This window comes from Solea senegalensis, linkage group LG4 (genome assembly GCF_019176455.1).
Source record: "Solea senegalensis isolate Sse05_10M linkage group LG4, IFAPA_SoseM_1, whole genome shotgun sequence".
In the NCBI taxonomy this organism is placed as follows: domain Eukaryota; kingdom Metazoa; phylum Chordata; class Actinopteri; order Pleuronectiformes; family Soleidae; genus Solea; species Solea senegalensis.
The window spans coordinates 7,626,663-7,645,459 of record NC_058024.1 but is presented as its reverse complement, the minus strand read 5'-3'; the positions used below and the strand labels follow the sequence as shown (position 1 = coordinate 7,645,459).

Genomic DNA, 18,797 nt, shown 5'->3' with positions numbered 1-18,797 from the left:
TCAGAAACCACTGGTCATAATCTGAACTATTACCTTTTTTTGAGGTTGTTTACAGGAAAAGATGACTAGAGAAAATGGAGGGAGGATTTATGGTTAAACAGAGTCCTTTCTCTCTACTTGGGTGTCTGTGTAGCCAGAGACTCTGCTGTGGTCATGACAGAGGATGTGAAGGAGCAACTAATAGAAGCCTCGTCCGCCACCAAGAAGGCCTTCAACTCGTACCGGCGCGAGGCAGACCCCGAGGAACACTTCGCCTCGGCAGACGGTCAGCCCAGCACCGGAGACAAGAACAACGATGAAGGAGAGATGAGCTTTGTCATCGTCATCATGCAGCCAATTCTCCGCTTCCTCCAGCTTCTCTGTGAGAATCACAACCGTGACCTACAGGTGGGACACACTGAGCATCACACGCGGCTCGTTCTATAGGCACCAGTTAGAGCGCATCACACATGTCACACAGTCTCTTTCTTCTTTCTTAGTTGTGACATCTTGCAGATTATTGTATACTTCTTCACAGCGGGCGTTGGACAGAATGTCAAATTCCTTAATTATCGGTTTTTATGAGAGGTCATGTGTGACATTTCGTACATGGTGATTTCTAAAGAGAGTCCCCACCTCGCTTGTGTTCTGCTTCTGTAAAGTACAGCTTCCTTACGTCACTCAGGATGCAGCCGTGCTACTACGTTTTTATTTAAAAATGCATCAATTCTGCTCTGGAAACTCTGAGGGCTATAAAAATGCAGCTTGCAGCATTTTCGATTGAAAAGTGTGTGGCTTAGTTTTATTTGGGTTACACACGCTCACTTCCTTACCCTCAGCCACGATTGAAGTGTGGGCTGTGAACAAAAACTGAATTCAGAGTCGCTGGTTTCTCTTCGTCATTGGTCTAATAAAAGAAATCTGCTCTGACTTTTCGCCATCGGTGTTTTTCATTAATAGTACTTTCTGAAGCTAAGCAAACATCCTCAGGGGAGAGAATCAGTTTGACACGAGCATGCACATGACCATTGGTCATGTGATATGTGTTTTTAGATGTGATAAATTAAGATAAAGAGCTAAGACAGATCTTTTTTTATCTGGTGATATTAACGGTGATATTCAGGATTCCCACAGGTCCTTAAGGGTTTGTGAATTTGAAAAACATTGATGGTAGGTAGACTGGGCAGAATAAACAAGTCATAATTACCAGCGGTGTTGTGGACACTGTCCACTGTCTCTCTCCGCCGTTGACGTGAGATTCCTTGCAGAACAACGACATAGCAGCGTTAAGCAAGACAGAGCCAATGACGTGATTCCTGGGAAATGAAAATTCCAAGAAAATTACAAAGATGGGCTTGTCCCAAGGACAATGACTTGTCCAGATGCAGAGTGTGCTGCAAATCAATAAAAGTGGACGCCATGGGTGAAGCCACTCTTTCAAGTTTGCCCTCCCATCTTAAGCTGTGTCAGCACATTATGTCCTTGAATTTGAGGGAATTGTTCCTGGAAAGTCCTTGAAAAACCCTTGGCTTTGACATCAACCAAGGTGTGTTAAGCAAACCTGAATTCCTGACTTATCTTATCTTCCCAGAACTTCCTTCGTTGTCAGAACAACAAGAACAACTACAACCTTGTGTGTGAGACCCTGCAGTTCTTGGACTGTATCTGTGGCAGCACCACGGGGGGTCTCGGTCTGCTGGGACTGTACATCAATGAAAAGAACGTGGCCCTCATCAACCAAACTTTGGAGAGTCTCACAGAGTATTGCCAGGGCCCCTGCCATGAAAATCAGGTACACAAACAAAAACAACTGAGGGTTCTAAGTCTCCCTCTGATCTCTCTCATACATTTTTTATGCTTCTGCTCCTTCAGAATTGCATTGCTACTCATGAGTCAAACGGTATCGATATCATCATCGCTCTGATCCTTAATGACATCAACCCACTTGGAAAAAAGCGAATGGACCTGGTGCTGGAGCTCAAGGTGAGTCAGAAGGGCTGATGAGTGACTGCAGACGAGGAAGGATTCATTACAAAATGGTTTCAGACCAAAAACAACAAATGCAGTAGTTTCCTTTCACAGCTGGACAGAATATTACTGCTGTTAGAGCAGGACAGTTATTCATCTGAGCTGAGCTTGCTCTTGTGCAAGCCTGCCAAGACAAATAGCAGCGGACTGCATTTTCTGAGAGCAGCACGGTGTCTGGCTGTTTTCCTTGGATAAAGCTACTGAGTTTACATTTTTATCTTAGAGCTCTCCTTTCCCCTTGCCCTCCCCCCATCTTCATCACTCTCAGAACAATGCGTCCAAGCTGCTGCTCGCCATCATGGAGAGCCGTCACGACAGCGAGAATGCTGAGAGGATCCTGTACAACATGAGGCCGAAAGAGCTGGTGAGGAAGGAAATGTTAAACGTTTTTTGTTTTTTTTTCCACTTTTCTTGGCTTCACTCAACATGAACTGAGCTTTGTGTGTGTGTGTGTGTGTGTGTAGGTGGAGGTGATAAAAAAAGCCTATCTACAGGGAGAGGTAGAGTTTGAGGAGTCAAAGGAGGAGGAGGATAACGGGGAAGAGGAGGAACATGATGCCGCTTCCCCCAGAAATGTTGGACACAACATCTACATATTAGCTCACCAGGTCTGCTCCCCATCTCGGAAATGTGACGTGCAGAAGCCCGTTCTGATTGCACAGCATGACAGCCAACGTTATGAAATATAGAATTAAAAACACACGTTGTTCTTGTGACACACGCTCACTTTTTTGTTGGCTGTGTCCTTCATGCAGCTGGCGCGTCATAACAAGGAACTGTCCATCATGTTGAAGCCAGGAGGAGCCAGTGGAGAAGGAGATGAGGCCCTGGAGTTCTACGCCAATCACACGGCTCAGATAGAGGTCGCGACACACAACCTTTGTTACCTTTTTGAAGTGAATTTCACGATCAAATACAAATGGAAGTTTAAAGATAATGATCTACTAAACAATATGTTGTATGGATATTAAACTGTATATATTTCAACAGTAGTCACATAATGGCCATTAGGGCTTACAGGCAGAGCCCAAGGCATAAGAGAACTAAGCAGCTGCCTAGGGGCCTCCAGATCACCAGGGGGCCCCCAATAATTTCATCATTTAAGAAATCTAGATATCTTCAGATATATGTAGATTTCTAAATAGTGTTTTACTTAAGTTATTTGGTTTTACATGTTTTTTTTTTACCTATGTCCTTAAACTGGTTAACTTGTTTAATTTAAGTTAAGTCTAACCACACTTAGTGCTTCATTGTGAATACGAAAGTAAATTAATACTAGGCCCATTTTATGATTTTACTGCCTGCTTGTAGGGCACGATTAAATTGCTCCCTAGAGATATATGTAGTATGTGACTGTATGTCCCTCTCTCCAGATTGTGCGTCAGGATCGTACCATGGAGGAGATAGTTTTCCCTGTGCCCAATATATGCGAGTTCTTGACCTTGGAGTCAAAGCTGAGAGTTTACTACACCACAGAGAGAGACGAGCAGGGCAGCAAGATCAACGACTTCTTCCTGAGAGCGGAGGATCTCTTCAACGAGATGAACTGGCAGAAAAAACTCAGAGGTAGGCAGGGTTCAGGAGGTAAAATATATACACGTCAATATTTCTGGTCTCTCAGATGATGCAGAGTCCATCCACCCATGCGTTGTGTACCACTTTATCCTCCACATGAGGGTCACGCTTGGCTGCTGGTGCCAATCCCAGCTGACATAGGTGGGGTACACCCAGGATAGGTCGCCAGTCCATCACAGGGCAAACACACAATTGAGAGTGTCCAATTCACCTTTGTGGGATGAACCCGGAGAAACCCCACGCACACACAGTCTTGTATAAAGTACCTAAAATGGATGAAAGTACAAGTATCTTACTAGACAATTAAAGTAAAGTACATGACATAAGTATCAAACCTATTTCTGATATAAAATGTACTTAAGTTTTAGGAGTGAAAGTATTAAAAAAGTAGCAATGGTGGAACAGTGGTAGGGCGAATTGTCTTTCAACTGGAAGGTTGTGGGTTCAATTCCTGGCTCTGCTAGTCCAGAGTGTGAATGGGCGAATGGCAAAACTGTAGTGTAAAGCTGCTCATCAAGACTAGAAAAGCGCTCTATAAATACAGACCATTACCAACTCTTCTTCTTCTGATTTGATTTGGTAGTAACGAGTAACAAATATAGTTAGAGGAAATGGAGTGGAGTAAACGTTGTTAGAAATATAAATGACAAAGTAAAGTACAGGTACGTAAACACTGCACACACAAGGAGAACATGCATGATGGGAACATGATGCAGACTCATTTATGCTCATGTAAAAGGTTTGCAACTCACTCATTTATTGGTTCATTCTTTCTAAAAATGTACTTTAAATTCCCATGATTTGACTACAAATATAGGAGGTGGCGCTGTGTCCACAAAGCTGGTATAGAAGGATGTAGCGAGTAGGAGCTTGTTGGTCCTCATTGTCAGGTTCTAGCCAGCGTGCAGGTCAGCTCAAGTGGAGCGTGATTGCTTGTTAGTGTGTCTCTCTGACACACTTTACCCGTGCCGCTCACTCAGTGGGGCTTTTACATGGATGACATTTTGACATGCTAGACGCACAGCACAGCTTCGGTTACAGGGTCCTGGTGTTTAGAATGCTGGGCTCACTGCCACTGAGTCAGGCCTTGCTGAGACACACTCGACACAGTCGCTTTTTTATTGTTATCAATCACATCTGCTGGGTGTTTGTTTTTTTTCCCTTCGTACCATGACCTGTCTAAATTTCTACTGTAAAATTGGTCTTTGCATGCTGGGATTGAGCGATGCCCCCGCGAGCCTAAACGGTGTACACAGCTATGCAAAAGAGATGGAGCGACGCGTATCCCCATTTCAACAGCAGGACTAATGTCTTTATGTGTGTGTGCATGCGTGCATGTTTCCACTGTCTAAAAGCAGACAGGGGCTTTCCAAGTTCTCTGAGCCGTGAAGCATTTGTACAGGAACCATATGAATCACAACTGAGAGCACACTTGCTCACACACATACAAAGTCTGCATACCCACACAAAGCCATATTTTGTCTTGCAGTCAGAAGAGGGGATGGACACAGAGAAAAGTCCCTCCATCTGTTTTTTTTTCCTTTTCCCCTAAAGGCAGCGGACAAACAGTATTCTACAGAAAGTCAGATTATGTTTGGAATAAATCCCCCTTTTTTTAATTATCTTGAAAATATGATCTCACTGCGTTTTTGTTTTTTTTGGTACAGCACCGTCTACAGCACTTTTTTGTATAATGTTGATTTCTTCATGACCGGGGAGATCTGAGGAGTGTGAGCTCACTTTTTCCCCATGTCCTTTCCTTGTGTTGGAAAATCTTTTTCTTTAATTATTATTATAGAATTATTATATATATTATTATTATTATTTATCAAAGAGTTTGTATGGTTTTAATAAACTTAAGCTTCTTTGCAAGAAATCACAAGATGGTCTGAACAGTTTTTACTGAACTTTTTACACATTTTATAGTAAATTCTCCCTAAATAATCAATCTTGTTTGTGATCAAACTTGATGGTCTGTCACCTTTTACAAAAACGAACCTCTGGTAAAGCCAAATAATACAGTAAATATGACTCACTCAAGATCCAGCAATTATTTCTAAGGAAATGTATAATTAGGATGATCGAAATCCTGCCTTGCAATATTAGGGATGGTTCTTAAAACACTGTAACTACATTTGTACCCTAAGTTAATAGAATGTGTCCAATTCCTACTAAGTTTATGTGTAAATGCTGCTGAGAAATAAACCACCAAACAAACATTGGTGAACTTGTATTTGGCAGTTGTTTGTAAAGATGTGTAATGTCTGTTTGTGACTCTCCCTCCAGCCCAGGCGGTGCTGTACTGGTGCTCCAGAAACATATCAGTGTGGAGCACCATCTCCTTCAACCTGGCTGTGCTCATGAACCTGCTGGTCTGCTTGTTCTACCCCCTGGAGGGGATACATGGAGGTCAGTCACAGTTGACAGCTGAGAGTGAGAGCAGCATTTGACCTCACTCACATCACTTTTCCGCTGTTCGTCATTCATGTATACAAATACACCGACAGCACAATATCCAGAGTTTGTAATGTAGTGATAAATCATAACCGGCCATCGTGAATATCTTAGATATAGTTCTCCTACTAATCATCCTCAAACAAAGGAAATAAGGATAAGGAAATACAGGAAGTGGGACGGCCAGGGAGACGGAGAAGGTATGCAGAAGTACTGGGAGTGTAGGTGTTCGGCAAAGTCAAAAGAAAAGCTTTATATTGAAGTGTACCATATTGAAGAGGCTGGACACAAAGGAAGGAGATGACTTGGCTAAACAGGGAGACAGTGCTGGGAAGGGTGTGCAGAGTGATTAAGGACAGACATGGAAGTGTACCAACAAGCAGAGAGAGTGTTGAGAGAATGGAAGGAGTACTTTGATTAGCTGATGAATGAGGAAAACGAGATAGAGAGAGAGAGAGAGAGAGGAGGACAGATGGAGGAGAGATGGTGCCTCAGAAAGTGCAGGGGATTAGTAAGGACGAAGTGAAGGGAGCTAGGAAGAGTGGAAAGACAGTTTGTCCAGATGACAATCTTGGAGAGTGAGAAAATGCCAGGAATGGAGTCTAGTGGCACCAATTTTCATGAACAAGGGTGAACTGTAGTAATTCCAGAGGTTTAGGTTCTGGTTTTCAGTTCCTTGGTTCCTGTTTTATTTTGAAGTTTTTCCTTGTGTGTACCTTGTCCAGTTTTGCTTCCTGTTCTGTCTTCCCTGTGTTTCAACTGTGTCTTGTTTGTCTCACCTGTGTTTGATTGTCCCCGCCTCCCGAGTGTATTTACCTCCCCAGTGTCTAGGTTTGTTTGGTTTGTTAGTTTCACGCCACACTTTCAGTCTTGTTTGTTCCTCTGGTTTTTGTGTGTTCTTGGTCTGCATGTTTCTGCTCAATGTTGTTTTTTTCGGTTTATAGGTTACATTGTGTCTTTTTGTTAGTTTAATTCATTAAAGACTGTTTTTGTTCCTTTTTGAAAACTGCGTTTTGGTCCTCCGTTTTATACATCTCAGTGACGTGTGTGACGGTGACAATGACTAATGACTATGAAGGATAGGAGGTTGAGGTTGAGGTAGCAGAAGATGCTGAGATTTTCGTTGGGAGTGACCAGGATAGGAAATTAGTAAGTAAGAGAGTCAAGGTTGAGATGTTTTGGTCTCGTGCAGAGGAGGGATTTTGATTAATATTAGACAAAGGATGTTGAAGATGGAGCTGCTGGGCAGGAGGAAAAGAGGAAGTCCACAGAGCAGGTTCATGGATGTTGTGAAGGAGGACATGAGGACAGTTGGTGTAACAGAAGACGACACAAGAGATGGAGGCAGATGAGGAGGAGAAACTGTAAAAAGAAAAGAAGATTTAATAAATAAAGTCTAGTTCAAATCTAATTATATTTGCTCTATGGATTTATTGAAGGAATTAACAGAAATCTGACATTTTATTCAACAATGCCAAAACATGTAGAAATGCTCCTTACATCAGGGGCAAATTTGACATTTACCGCTATAATTTTATTCTTTGTAAATGGGTTAGGGTTTATTTACCTGGGTATTTTCATCCAACTCCACCTCTACACATCCAGTTTCTAATGTTACTATTAGTATTGCCAGTCTATTGATAATTATGGCGCGTTGTCTCGCCTCGCCTCAGCATGGCACGGCGAGTCGAGGCGAGCTGGGACCATAGGTGAGAAAGGGGGCTTTAGACTGTCGGCGGCCCTGATCTTGCAAGGCTGGTTGTCCACTAACAGATGATAGTGTGAGTGGAAACAGCTGTTAAATTAGGGTAAGACATCCTGCATTGTTCCTGCTTTTAAGTCAGATGTATTTAATGATGCAAAACAGGAAGGACAAGACCTCGCCACAAGTTGTGTCTACTACAAACTGCTCTTGGCATGTACGTATGCCAGGGAATTGCAGCAGGCAGTAAAAGACGCCTTCAAAAAAAAATTTCTTTTAAACTGTTGTTTTCACAAATTTACATAAAGTTGCTGTCTAGAAAGGCATGTCACATGGTGCAGCCGCACACAGAGAAACACTGTGACAGGCTGACTCTCAGTTCTGCTCCCAGGCATCAGCGGTGACACACTGATCTCCTTTTACCACAATGGTTAGATCTCCTGACTTCAAATCGCCTGACTGGGATTAAGAGCAGGACCAGAAAATCCCTCTGCTTTTGTTTAAGACACACCCTCGCATACACAAACACAGACCGACTTCAACCCACACCTCAAAGCTTGAGCTCATATTTGACTCTGAGTACTATGGAGACCACAGAAAACACAGGAGTGTCCCGTGCAATTTAGTGTTCTATAAACATCAGCTCAGGTGTGACGAGTCATGTACAGTACATATTATACGTGCATGACGTCGGAGAGAAACAAAACCAAAAAATCTGTTCTGCTGCCAACTGCTCCTCTGTTGATCCTTTGTTGTTTTTATTCCGAGTCAGTGTGTTTGGTTTTCTGTCTGAATCACTTCCAGGCTGTCTGGACTCAGATAAAATATCCAGCTTAAAAAAATGCAAGGATAAACACAAAAATAATGAAAAGGTCCTTAAGGCAAGGGTCACGCTTTAACAAGGTTAGCCATTTTTCACCACCATGTTTTTATGTTTATAAGCCAGACAGAACGTGTGTTTGAGGTGGAAGCGAATGGGACAACTGCTGACTATCTTACATGACTGTGATCAGTCAAAATAAATGACACTTAAAAACATCTGTATGCATGGAAATCTCATCAGCTAACTGACAACTCAACAGGCATCCTTTCTGGTATGTGAGGGCGACCATATTTTCCTAATGTGCTTCGAAAAGGGAGGCGAGAGCGGAGGAATCTTCCATTTTTTTTGCAAACTGCAGTCGCCCCATTAGAAGTCACTGATTCTTACACACTGTGCCTTTTTAGAAGAACAAGCAAACTGAAATGAACCTGATTAGGTATCTAAATCAAGTCATAGTATGTCTCTACCCATCAGCCCATTTGATGATAAAATGATGAAATTAAACTTTCATTTTATCTGTTACTGTTAACTGTACAAAAAAAAGAAAAGAAATTACTGTGCGGCAAAATTTAAGAAAAAAAAAATCAAGCTTAAATGTACTTCACCCTTGACTGGAACTTGTTTTGTGGTTCAGGCGTTGTCACGTGAGACTGTAGCAAACCTTTGGTCTGCTTTAACAGGCTCTTTCATGGCTTTTGGCTGCTGCCCTTACACATGCTTGCACACTTAGGCACACACACACACACACACACTCTTACTGCACCTCTGTCTCTCTGCTCTCCTCCCGTTTTTATGCGGGGATTTCAAATGAGGGTTATAAGAGCAGGAGATCTAGGTCAGTATGTGCTGCCTGCATGTATGGCTGATTGCCGTTTGATAAATAGCTTTGTTTAGCCGCACCAACCACTCGCACCACATGCTTCCATGCAGACGGTGCATGCTCGCAGCCCCCGGCACTGTTCATTTTATAGATGTTTGCACACAAGCATCTGCCTACACAGTTAAGTGAAGTCTGGGGTAGGCGCCGGGTTTGTGAGTTCATCTTTCATTCTTCCACATCGCTCGAGTTGTGCGTTGCCTCCGCTGCGTTCCTCATAAATCTTTCAGCTGAGGTATTTTTAGAGATGGCTGTTATGTAAGTGGCACCTGTCATGTGACCTCCACTGGGATTGGGGGACTAGAAGAAGGGTAGTAGGGAAGGAGACGTAAAGAAGCAAGGTGGGAGGGAAGAGAAAGTAGGCGAGCCAGAAAGGATTCTCTGCTGCCCCACTGACTACAATTTTCTTTTGTTCACACATAATATCGGCGCCATTTTCCTTTCTCTTACACCATTTATGTTTTCTTTAAAAGCAAAATGTTCATTTTTCTCCTCCCTTTCAAAGTTGTCCGAAGTTTGCTCATAGTCTACAAACACACACACTTGTATCATGTTTTTAACAAAGTAAAACAGAGTAAAACAGGTTGGGTGTGGACTTGTTTTTTGCTGCGGTCAAACCTAGCCGAGGGTTTTTACCCCGAGTGACACGTTGCCACATAAAAACCCCCCTCACAGGGACGCTAATCTTAGATTCATCCCAGGATCAAGGGAAGGTATCAGGTCGGCTTAGACTAAAGCTTGGTGTGTGTGTGCACACAGAAAGTATGTCAAATACTTTTTGACATACTTGTACTTGTAACTGGCTCCCTTTGAGTTCAAAGTCTCACTAATGAAGACCCAGCGTTTGTGGGAGAAGCCATTTTGAAATCCGTTGATCCAAGCGATTGAGTAATATAGTAATAATGTAGCATTAATATAGCAATATTGAATGAATGAATGAAACAAAAAATACTAATCAAATGTATCTGAATGCAGTCACTGCTCGAGTGTAACTTTAAGACTTCTGAAAATCAGTTCCAGACTTTTGTACAAACTAGGCCTTGTACAATCATTCATTCAATCAATTCAAGACATAATATTTAAATAATAACAATATGAGACTAATGCATTAGCCAAAATGTTCCAACACTTTAAAAATCTATAGATTTCAATGACGTTTATTGTGTCACTGTATCCGTGATCCCACACTTTTGTTATTGTTTTGACAGTAGAAATGACTTGCTGTGCTTATGTCTCTATGTCCTCCAAGACTTCCCAGCGTGTGTGTTTGTGTTGCAGGTATGTTGGATTCACACCTGTCTGCACTGCTGTGGATGGGAGTCTTGGCAACGCTGGTCATCGTCATCATCATGCCCCAACCGCTCGGCATCCGTGCGCTGGTCATAGTCACCATCTTGCGTCTCATCTTTTCTGTTGGCCTGGAGCCCACGCTCTTCCTCCTGGGTGCCTTCAATGTGAGTTGCTCTCTTTTGAAATACTGAAGTTACTGTCGTTGTGGTATTAAGTGAAATCAAGTTCTCCAAAATGTGTTTTTCACACCCTGAAACAATGGGGTTAACATAATTAGTTGACCCCGAAAAAATTTGGGGAACGTTTTGAGCAAACGTTCTCTTGTTCATGTCATTGTAAAAGAAACATTGTGGGGATTTTGTCTGTTGGTGCTAATCAGATAACCCACTGAATATGCAGGAAATTGTGATAAAACAAGGTATGAATCCAGAAAATCTGCAAGACTGGTTTTGGCATTCAAAGTATATTGTGACAATTCACATATTCACTCTATATTATGAGCATCTAAAGTAATTTGTTATTTATCTCGAGATAAATACCCATAAACATGAACTGCATGGCTGGATGTAAGAAGGTACAGTGTTTTTTTTGTGATGTTGGCGAAGCAGCCTGATCATCAGCTCACCAATGTGTGTACTTTGACTGATTAAACACGCCAGTCCCACTTCTTTTTTTCAACTCTTACTCACACTCAGACCTGGCCTCATCTGACTGTGGTGGGCCCCCCCTGCCCCCGTGCCCCCTCCCCCTGCCAGTGCCTGGCTGTGTTATAGAGTGAGAAGTGCGTCACTGAAAACTATAAAGAGTGATTTGCTCTCAGACTGTTACACACACACACACACACACACACTCGTACAAAGTCTAATGGCTCCCTTCACCTGAATGTTTACATTCACATGTGCCCAAAAAAACAGGTTATTGAGACAAAACGGGTTAAGGCACGAAATCAGATAACATGTTACCATGGACTGCAGTGACCGGGTTACTCCAAAATCTAGTTTACATACGGCTGGCCAGAGGTCACATGTCTGCTTGAAAGTGTTCTGTGTTTTTTTCTGTGTCTGCTGTTGAGTGAATTTGTCAAATAAGTCTACCTGAACTTTGATTTGTTTTATGTGTAAGTTTCAGTCTTAATCACACTCGAGTTTTCTTTATTTCAAATGAAAGGACGCGCTGCTGATGACCTTTACGTCCATTCCTCCCCGAAACGTATACGTTTCAGAGTCTGACGCCTCTCACAGCTGCACACATTTCTGTAACAACCCCTTTTAAAACATTGTGTATACAAGTATAGGCTGTGTACACAAGTGTACACATGACTGAGAATTCAGGTTTGTCTTGCAGGTGTTAACCGGGTTTCTGTTAATCCGACATTCAAAAGCCCCCCCCCCACCCCATGCATTTAAGTTATTTGTCTTTATGTAATTGTAATAAAGTGAGATTGACTTTCTCTTCCAGGTGTGTAATAAAATAATCTTCATGATAAGTTTTGTTGGGAATCGAGGAACCTTCACGCGGGGCTACAAAGTCATGGTGCTGGACTTTGAGTTCCTCTACCACCTCATCTACCTCATCATCTGCTGTATGGGGGTGTTTGTTCACGTCTTCTTCTACAGTTTGTTGGTGAGAAATGCTTAAGTTTACTGTGCACACACGTGCATGATCAGTTTCACACGCAGTCTCTGAGTCTGTAAAATACTTGTGCTCTCTTTGAACGCAGCTCCAGCTTTCCACCATGGTGCATTCACATCCTGTTAGTGCGCCAGAATTTGCCTTATATGGTATTGTTAGTTTTGTTGTTGTGTTGATTGCTAGGTGTTTAATTTCTACAGCAACTCCGATTTATGTGCTGGTGTTCAAAAAATTCATGCCGTTTCTCTATCCAGCACAACATATTTCAGTATTCATTCACCTTAAAAGTATTTGAAACCACTTTTTTTTTATGTCCAACAATGTCGTTTTAGACCTTTCACAACACATTTGAGCCGTTTCAAGCTGTTTCAAAGGCACAGTTCTGCAAACTGAGCAACACATGTTCCATAAAGCAGGAATAATCAGCCCTCAACATGACTCAGCTAAAATTTCTATTTACATTCTTACAGTCTGTGCTTAGTGAAGCATGTGATATACAGGATTTTTGGATTGTATCAGCTTTAACGGAGTATCGTATCGGCTCATTCATATTGAGTATTCATTCAATTTAAAGGAATAATTCACTGATTTGCATTTAGCGCTATATTACTAGAATAACGGTGCTATTTTTCAAAAAGTACTACCCTATATCACTATTCTAGTGATAAAACGCTAAATGCAAATCGGTGAAGTATTCCTTTAAAGAAAAGCATGTGGGCAAAGTAAAAGCCAAATCATGTTTAAAACATACCGTACTGTTTGCTTCATGTATGTTATAATTTAATAATTCTTACATTTTTTCAGTTGTTTGACCTGGTGTACAGAGAGGAGACGTTACTAAATGTAATAAAGAGCGTGACACGTAACGGACGCTCCATCGTGCTCACCGCGGTGCTGGCCCTCATCCTGGTCTACTTGTTCTCCATTGTCGGCTACATTTTCTTCAAAGACGACTTCATCCTGGAAGTGGACCGGATTCCCAATACAACCATGAGTGAGGAGACTCCCCCGTTTATTTACAATGCCGGGCCTTCAAATAGCCTAGTTGTGCCGGAGCGAATGTATAAATGATGCATGTTTGTTCTTTCTAGAAAGTGGAGCCAGTCTGACCAGCGAGTTTCTGTCTGAAGGAATGTGTCACGGAGGAGTGGATGAGAACTGTACCTCAGGGACGCTGCAGGAAGGTAATGTATTCCACAACTCTTGGTTTTTTTGAAGTCATTAAATCAGTAGGTCATGGATTTTACATGGAATTTAGCTTGAGCTGTTAGTTCACTATTTCAGTTCACTATTTCAGTCATGTCATATTTAAACTGAATTTCTTGTCATGAAATAAACTTTTAAAATGTGTAATTTATCAAACCGTGAATAATGTGATTTAGCTGAAAGTGGCAGCGGTTGAAAAGTTCTAACAGCCATGATGTGGAAATTTGCCTTTGGCTTCTGCGGTTGGATTAAATCACACATATCACACTAAATCACAATGAATACATTAATAAATAACACTGCATAATCAGTACCGCAGTACAGAACGACAAAAGGCATGGTTATAGTGGGAAGGGTGGTTATGATTTGAACAAATTCACTGATTTGTTGAATGTAAATTTCAGAAGAAGTGACAATGTCCCGTTATAAACTATGTTAAATACTTGGAATTGTCAAACAGCGCAAGTAAAAGGAAAACTGTGGGATGTTTCACCAAGAAAGTGCACTCCCTTCTTTGCGGGTTTAAATAAAAAATATTTATTCATGTGACTCAGCCAGCTGACCTTTGACTCACACGTGACCTCACCGGCCCTCATGTGACGGAAACATGTGAACGCCCCAACAAAAAAGTTTGAATGCTGGGAACTTCCCCTCAGGTTCGGTCAAGTAAAGGTTTCTTTACTGAGGAACATTTTGGTCCTTTCCTCCCAAAATGTTGATCGTGTTTCTGTCTCACTCACAAGTTGAATTAGAAGCTGCTGTTACATTCCAGCTAAACAAAAACACCTCTGCTTTGACTAAGTGCCTCCAGACTGTGAGCCAAAACACACAAACAAGGTTACATTCAACAAATATCACGTCCTGCAACAAAGCCAAGGATATTTTATCACCAAACTCAAGATAGCGCTTCACATCGTACTTCAACACAGATCACAAAGTTGCAAGGCAATAATCATTTTGTTGGTTATCACAGCATACTAAATATCACCAGCTTTTTTATACACTTTTATTTGACCTGAATATCTTAATTATTAGCTACAGGACGAATATGTTTGTGTCACACTGTCTTATATCTATTGACATATTTTCGGAGCAGAGATAACAGTATCACCAGTTTCCTGTATCTCAGTGGACCTTTATTTTGGTGTGAGCATGTGATTGTGTGAACGCATGTGATAATCACACGGCTGGTTTTCATACACGCAGAAAATTGAAGTCTCAGATGGACACAACACAGGATTGTGGACGGTTAAAATCAAATTTTGTTATATACAGAACAATTATTTTCTTTTATCATACTTTGTGTATATGTATGTTGGTATAGGAGTGTATATATGTGTTTAAGTACGAAGTATGTGATGAAAAGCTGTTGAAAGATGTCAAGATGTTGTTTCAAGATGAGGAGGAGAAATAAGTTTTTAAATAGTTTCTTCTCACTCCTTTTCAAACATAAGATGAAACTAATGGATGTGAATGAGTTCATTTGTGAGTCGAACATAACGATGAGCAAATGTTCAGTCTGACAAGCAAACAGTAACAATATTGTAATACTGTGCTAAAGGTTTTGTAATAACCAGTGATATTATGGTAATACCATCGTTTTTCCTGGGGAAACACCAAGTGTCAGCTTGGTAATAACAATGGGAAATAAGAATGGGACATAAAGGAGATTGAATTTCAACTTTTTTAATATAATGTTTTTGATGGCAGCCTATAGATATTCTCATTATAATATTTATGGATATTACTTTGGGAATAGTGGTGGTACATCTTTAATATTTTCTCTGTAGTGTGTAGTGACACGCTTTTATTACCAAGCTAGAACTATTAAAATGTTGTCACTGTCGATGTACAGTGCTTAACACGTTTACTGTATTAGACCACCTGTCATAAAAACATAAATATCTTTCAAAAATGGCCATTATTTCCAATAAACAAGTGAATTCTGTGATGAGGAAATGTTTTTATCTACTTAGAGTTTTAGCAAAGGTCAAAGGTCACCCCCCCCCAGAGCTCTGGAGAGGGTAATCCATGTTTTTATCACCTCGCAGCACGATGACTGCAACTCCCTTTACTTTGGCATCGACAAATCATCCACGTATCGTTTGCAATCGGTGCAGAACGCCGCAGCACGCCTTCTGACTGGGAAGTGCAAACATCATCACATCATGCCAATATTGGCCTCACTCCACTGGCTGCCAGCACGTTTTAGGATTGATTTTAAAATTCTCTCACTCGTTTTTTTTTTTAAATCATTAAATTGGCTGACACCTCAGTATCTGGCTGAAGTGCTGCAACTACAGTCACAGCGATGAGGTCGGATAACCTGTCCCAAAGACAAAGTTAAAGACCAGAGGTGACAGAGGCTCTGGAACGCCCTGCCCTGGCACATTAATGTGTCACACATGGCGTTTAACTCCCATTGTTTTTGTTTGTTTGTTTGTTTATATGTTTTTATGCTTTCTATTTTTTTGACTGATTTTCATTCTGTACGGCACGTTGGTCAAACTCAGTTGTTTTTAAATGTGCTCTATAAATACATTTGAGTTGAGCTGAGAATTTATTTGCCAAATAACAAACTGAATCCACCATTTTATACCCAAATGTGAGCCGGCTAACAAGTCAGAAATCAAGCACAAAACTTCAACCGCTAAAAGTAATTTTTCTGTTCAGGGATGCAAATTAATTAATAATCTGTAATTTAACATTTTTATCAAGAAATAATAATGTGCTTTACTATTTTTTATGTTGTGAAAAATAATAGTTATATTTTAGCATTAAAAAGAGCTTCTACATACTGGTGTTTTAACCATTACAGAAAGATAAAAAAAGAGATTTGGATTATTACCAATGCTGTTAATTTAGGGCAGCTGTGGCTATTTTAAACACTGTATATACTGCAATACTGCAAATTTTAAAATTTTATAAACTAAAAGAGCAAAGTGGATTGGAGTGTTCCTGATTACCCAGCCGTACCCGGTTCATGAAGAATTAAAATGTGAGTGACGCTATCTGATGCTGTCGTGACGTAAACACAGGCCTGTAGAAAGAAATGCACCTGCTGTTGACGAACAAATTCATCTTTGAAATGATTCTTTTTGTTCTTCTTCAGATTTGGGGAGTGACAGTGAGGAGGACAGCGATGTGGAGCGGACCTGTGACTCTTTACTAATGTGTATCGTCACTGTGCTGAGTCACGGCCTGAGGAGCGGAGGGGGCGTCGGGGATGTTCTCCGCAAACCTTCCAAAGAGGTACACAGCTGTGAACGTGCTCCTGTGTGTGTGTGTGTGTGTGTGTGTGCGTGCGTTTGTGAGGTAAAAGCATGTGTGTGTGTGTCTGCAGCTGTGGGTCATGTGAGCTGGCTCTGAGCCCGTCTTGCACTCAACTTGTTTTTGTTTCACAAGCGTGGAGGTTTCACAATGTGTCATTACAGCTGCATCGCCTCCACCTCGTTTCAGAATTAAACCTCGAAATAGATTTCCCCTGAATTCAGGCTTGGCCGCTAATGATGACAAAAGAGGATGTGTTCGCCGCACGCATTCACAACACGAGCCGGTTGGCTGTAGAAGGAATTAATAACCATGAAATCAACATTTATGGCACAGTGTGAATTTCAGGCTCACTTTTGGTAAAAATGAACTAAAAATACAAAATGAAAATAAATGTTTTGAAATTGACAGTGAATTAGAACTAAGGTCCATTGAGGTGGTGATTATAATTTAGGTTATAAAACCTTCATGTCTTTGATATCTGGTTTATTGTCTTTGTCGCTTTAGCATTTAGACTATTACAATCATCATCCACCACCACCTTTGGCTCATACTGTAGTGCAGGTGTGTCCAAACCAAACTCCAAGCCTTTTTTTAACGAGGGCCAGATTTGATCATTTGAAGATTTGCAAGGGAAAATTGTCTCTTCAGACACTAAAAGTTACATATAAATACATTGATTTATAATCATTGTATTTGATTTATTTCATTGTCACAATTATCAGTTTTAAATGGCAATGTTACCAAATCTAAGCCACGCAGGAGTGAAAAAATGTAAGAAATCAGCCATTTCCATCACATCTGGAGACAGATATTATAATCACATAAAAAAGGATGGATGGATGTAATTGACTGGTTTTAAAGTGCAACTCCTTACCAGATGAGCTCATGGGGATAATAACTTGGATTTCGAATTTCTGTTTAACTTTATATGGGGGAAACTGAAGACTTTTTAATCTTGAATTTTGACATTTTCTAAGCAGCTCTGTATGTCTAAAATGTGCCAAATGTTCACACTGACTTTGGGGGCAAAAAGGTGTTCCACTTTGCTGCTCCATCAGCTTGGAGTCATTAGCAGAAACAGCTGAATCTTCGAGAGCTGGTCTCACTGGATGTTTTTAAGTGAACTGAATCACTTCAATCTGGCAAATCTGGCCGCCGAGGTTCTCACAGATTCACACAATGTCGACAATTCTGTGGTGTATACTTATATACACGGATATTCTACAGTTTTAGATTCATATTTTATGAATATTATTATCATATTTCTGTCAGTCCCAGCCAGGACCTCTCATAAAACACACACATTGAAGTTATATTTAATAATCCTGTTTCCTGTTCCTTTCACAGGAACCACTGTTTGCAGCCAGAGTCATATATGACTTGCTGTTCTTCTTCATGGTCATCATTATTGTCCTCAACCTCATTTTTGGTGTCATCATCGACACCTTTGCTGACCTAAGGAGTGAAAAACAGAAGAAAGAAGAAGTGCTGAAGACGACGTGCTTCATCTGTGGTAAGAATGCTCAGTTAAATCCTCCCTTTTTTTTTCCCACCACGAAGTTGCCGCATCATCAAATATTGTAATGGGGATATTGTCTTGGGAATCAAACCCCTGGGTGACCTCTCACCCTGGCAGGTCATGTTTTAGGTTGGCATCATTGTCAATCTAAGACTTCATTTGCATAATTAGTTCTCCCCTCACGCTGTAACATCACTGAGTTGTTTGACAAACATCCATTCCTCTTGTGTATTTGTGGTTTTCCGTTAAGTTCATTTCAGTCATGGTGTTTGCAGCTCGTCGCAGTCCTTCCTCTCGTCCTCCCCCTTTCTCACTTTTCTGTCGTTCCAAAGACAGGAGGCTGAGTCATGAGGGCTTCCTGCCACCGCTCTGCTCGCCTCCATAATTCATGTCTGTCTCACACGCACAGACCTTTTCTCCCACTCACGTACTCACTCAC

At 41.2% G+C, this 18,797-nt stretch overlaps 1 protein-coding gene across 6 annotated transcripts in view; it reads left to right on the top strand.

Annotated features, from left to right (window-relative positions):
• The window catches only part of LOC122768475 (inositol 1,4,5-trisphosphate receptor type 1), a 76,667-nt gene that overhangs the window by 51,470 nt on the left and 6,400 nt on the right, over nucleotides 1-18,797 (top strand). For all 6 annotated transcript variants that reach the window (XM_044024522.1, XM_044024520.1, XM_044024518.1 and 3 more), the window contains 14 exons: nucleotides 134-387; nucleotides 1,571-1,771; nucleotides 1,852-1,962; nucleotides 2,276-2,371; nucleotides 2,472-2,615; nucleotides 2,763-2,870; nucleotides 3,381-3,573; nucleotides 5,869-5,991; nucleotides 10,717-10,892; nucleotides 12,187-12,351; nucleotides 13,165-13,354; nucleotides 13,452-13,544; nucleotides 16,679-16,818; nucleotides 18,187-18,352. In XM_044024522.1, coding sequence (XP_043880457.1) covers nucleotides 134-387; nucleotides 1,571-1,771; nucleotides 1,852-1,962; nucleotides 2,276-2,371; nucleotides 2,472-2,615; nucleotides 2,763-2,870; nucleotides 3,381-3,573; nucleotides 5,869-5,991; nucleotides 10,717-10,892; nucleotides 12,187-12,351; nucleotides 13,165-13,354; nucleotides 13,452-13,544; nucleotides 16,679-16,818; nucleotides 18,187-18,352 — 2,160 coding nt within the window. The remainder of the gene's footprint in view (nucleotides 1-133; nucleotides 388-1,570; nucleotides 1,772-1,851; nucleotides 1,963-2,275; nucleotides 2,372-2,471; nucleotides 2,616-2,762; nucleotides 2,871-3,380; nucleotides 3,574-5,868; nucleotides 5,992-10,716; nucleotides 10,893-12,186; nucleotides 12,352-13,164; nucleotides 13,355-13,451; nucleotides 13,545-16,678; nucleotides 16,819-18,186; nucleotides 18,353-18,797) is intronic.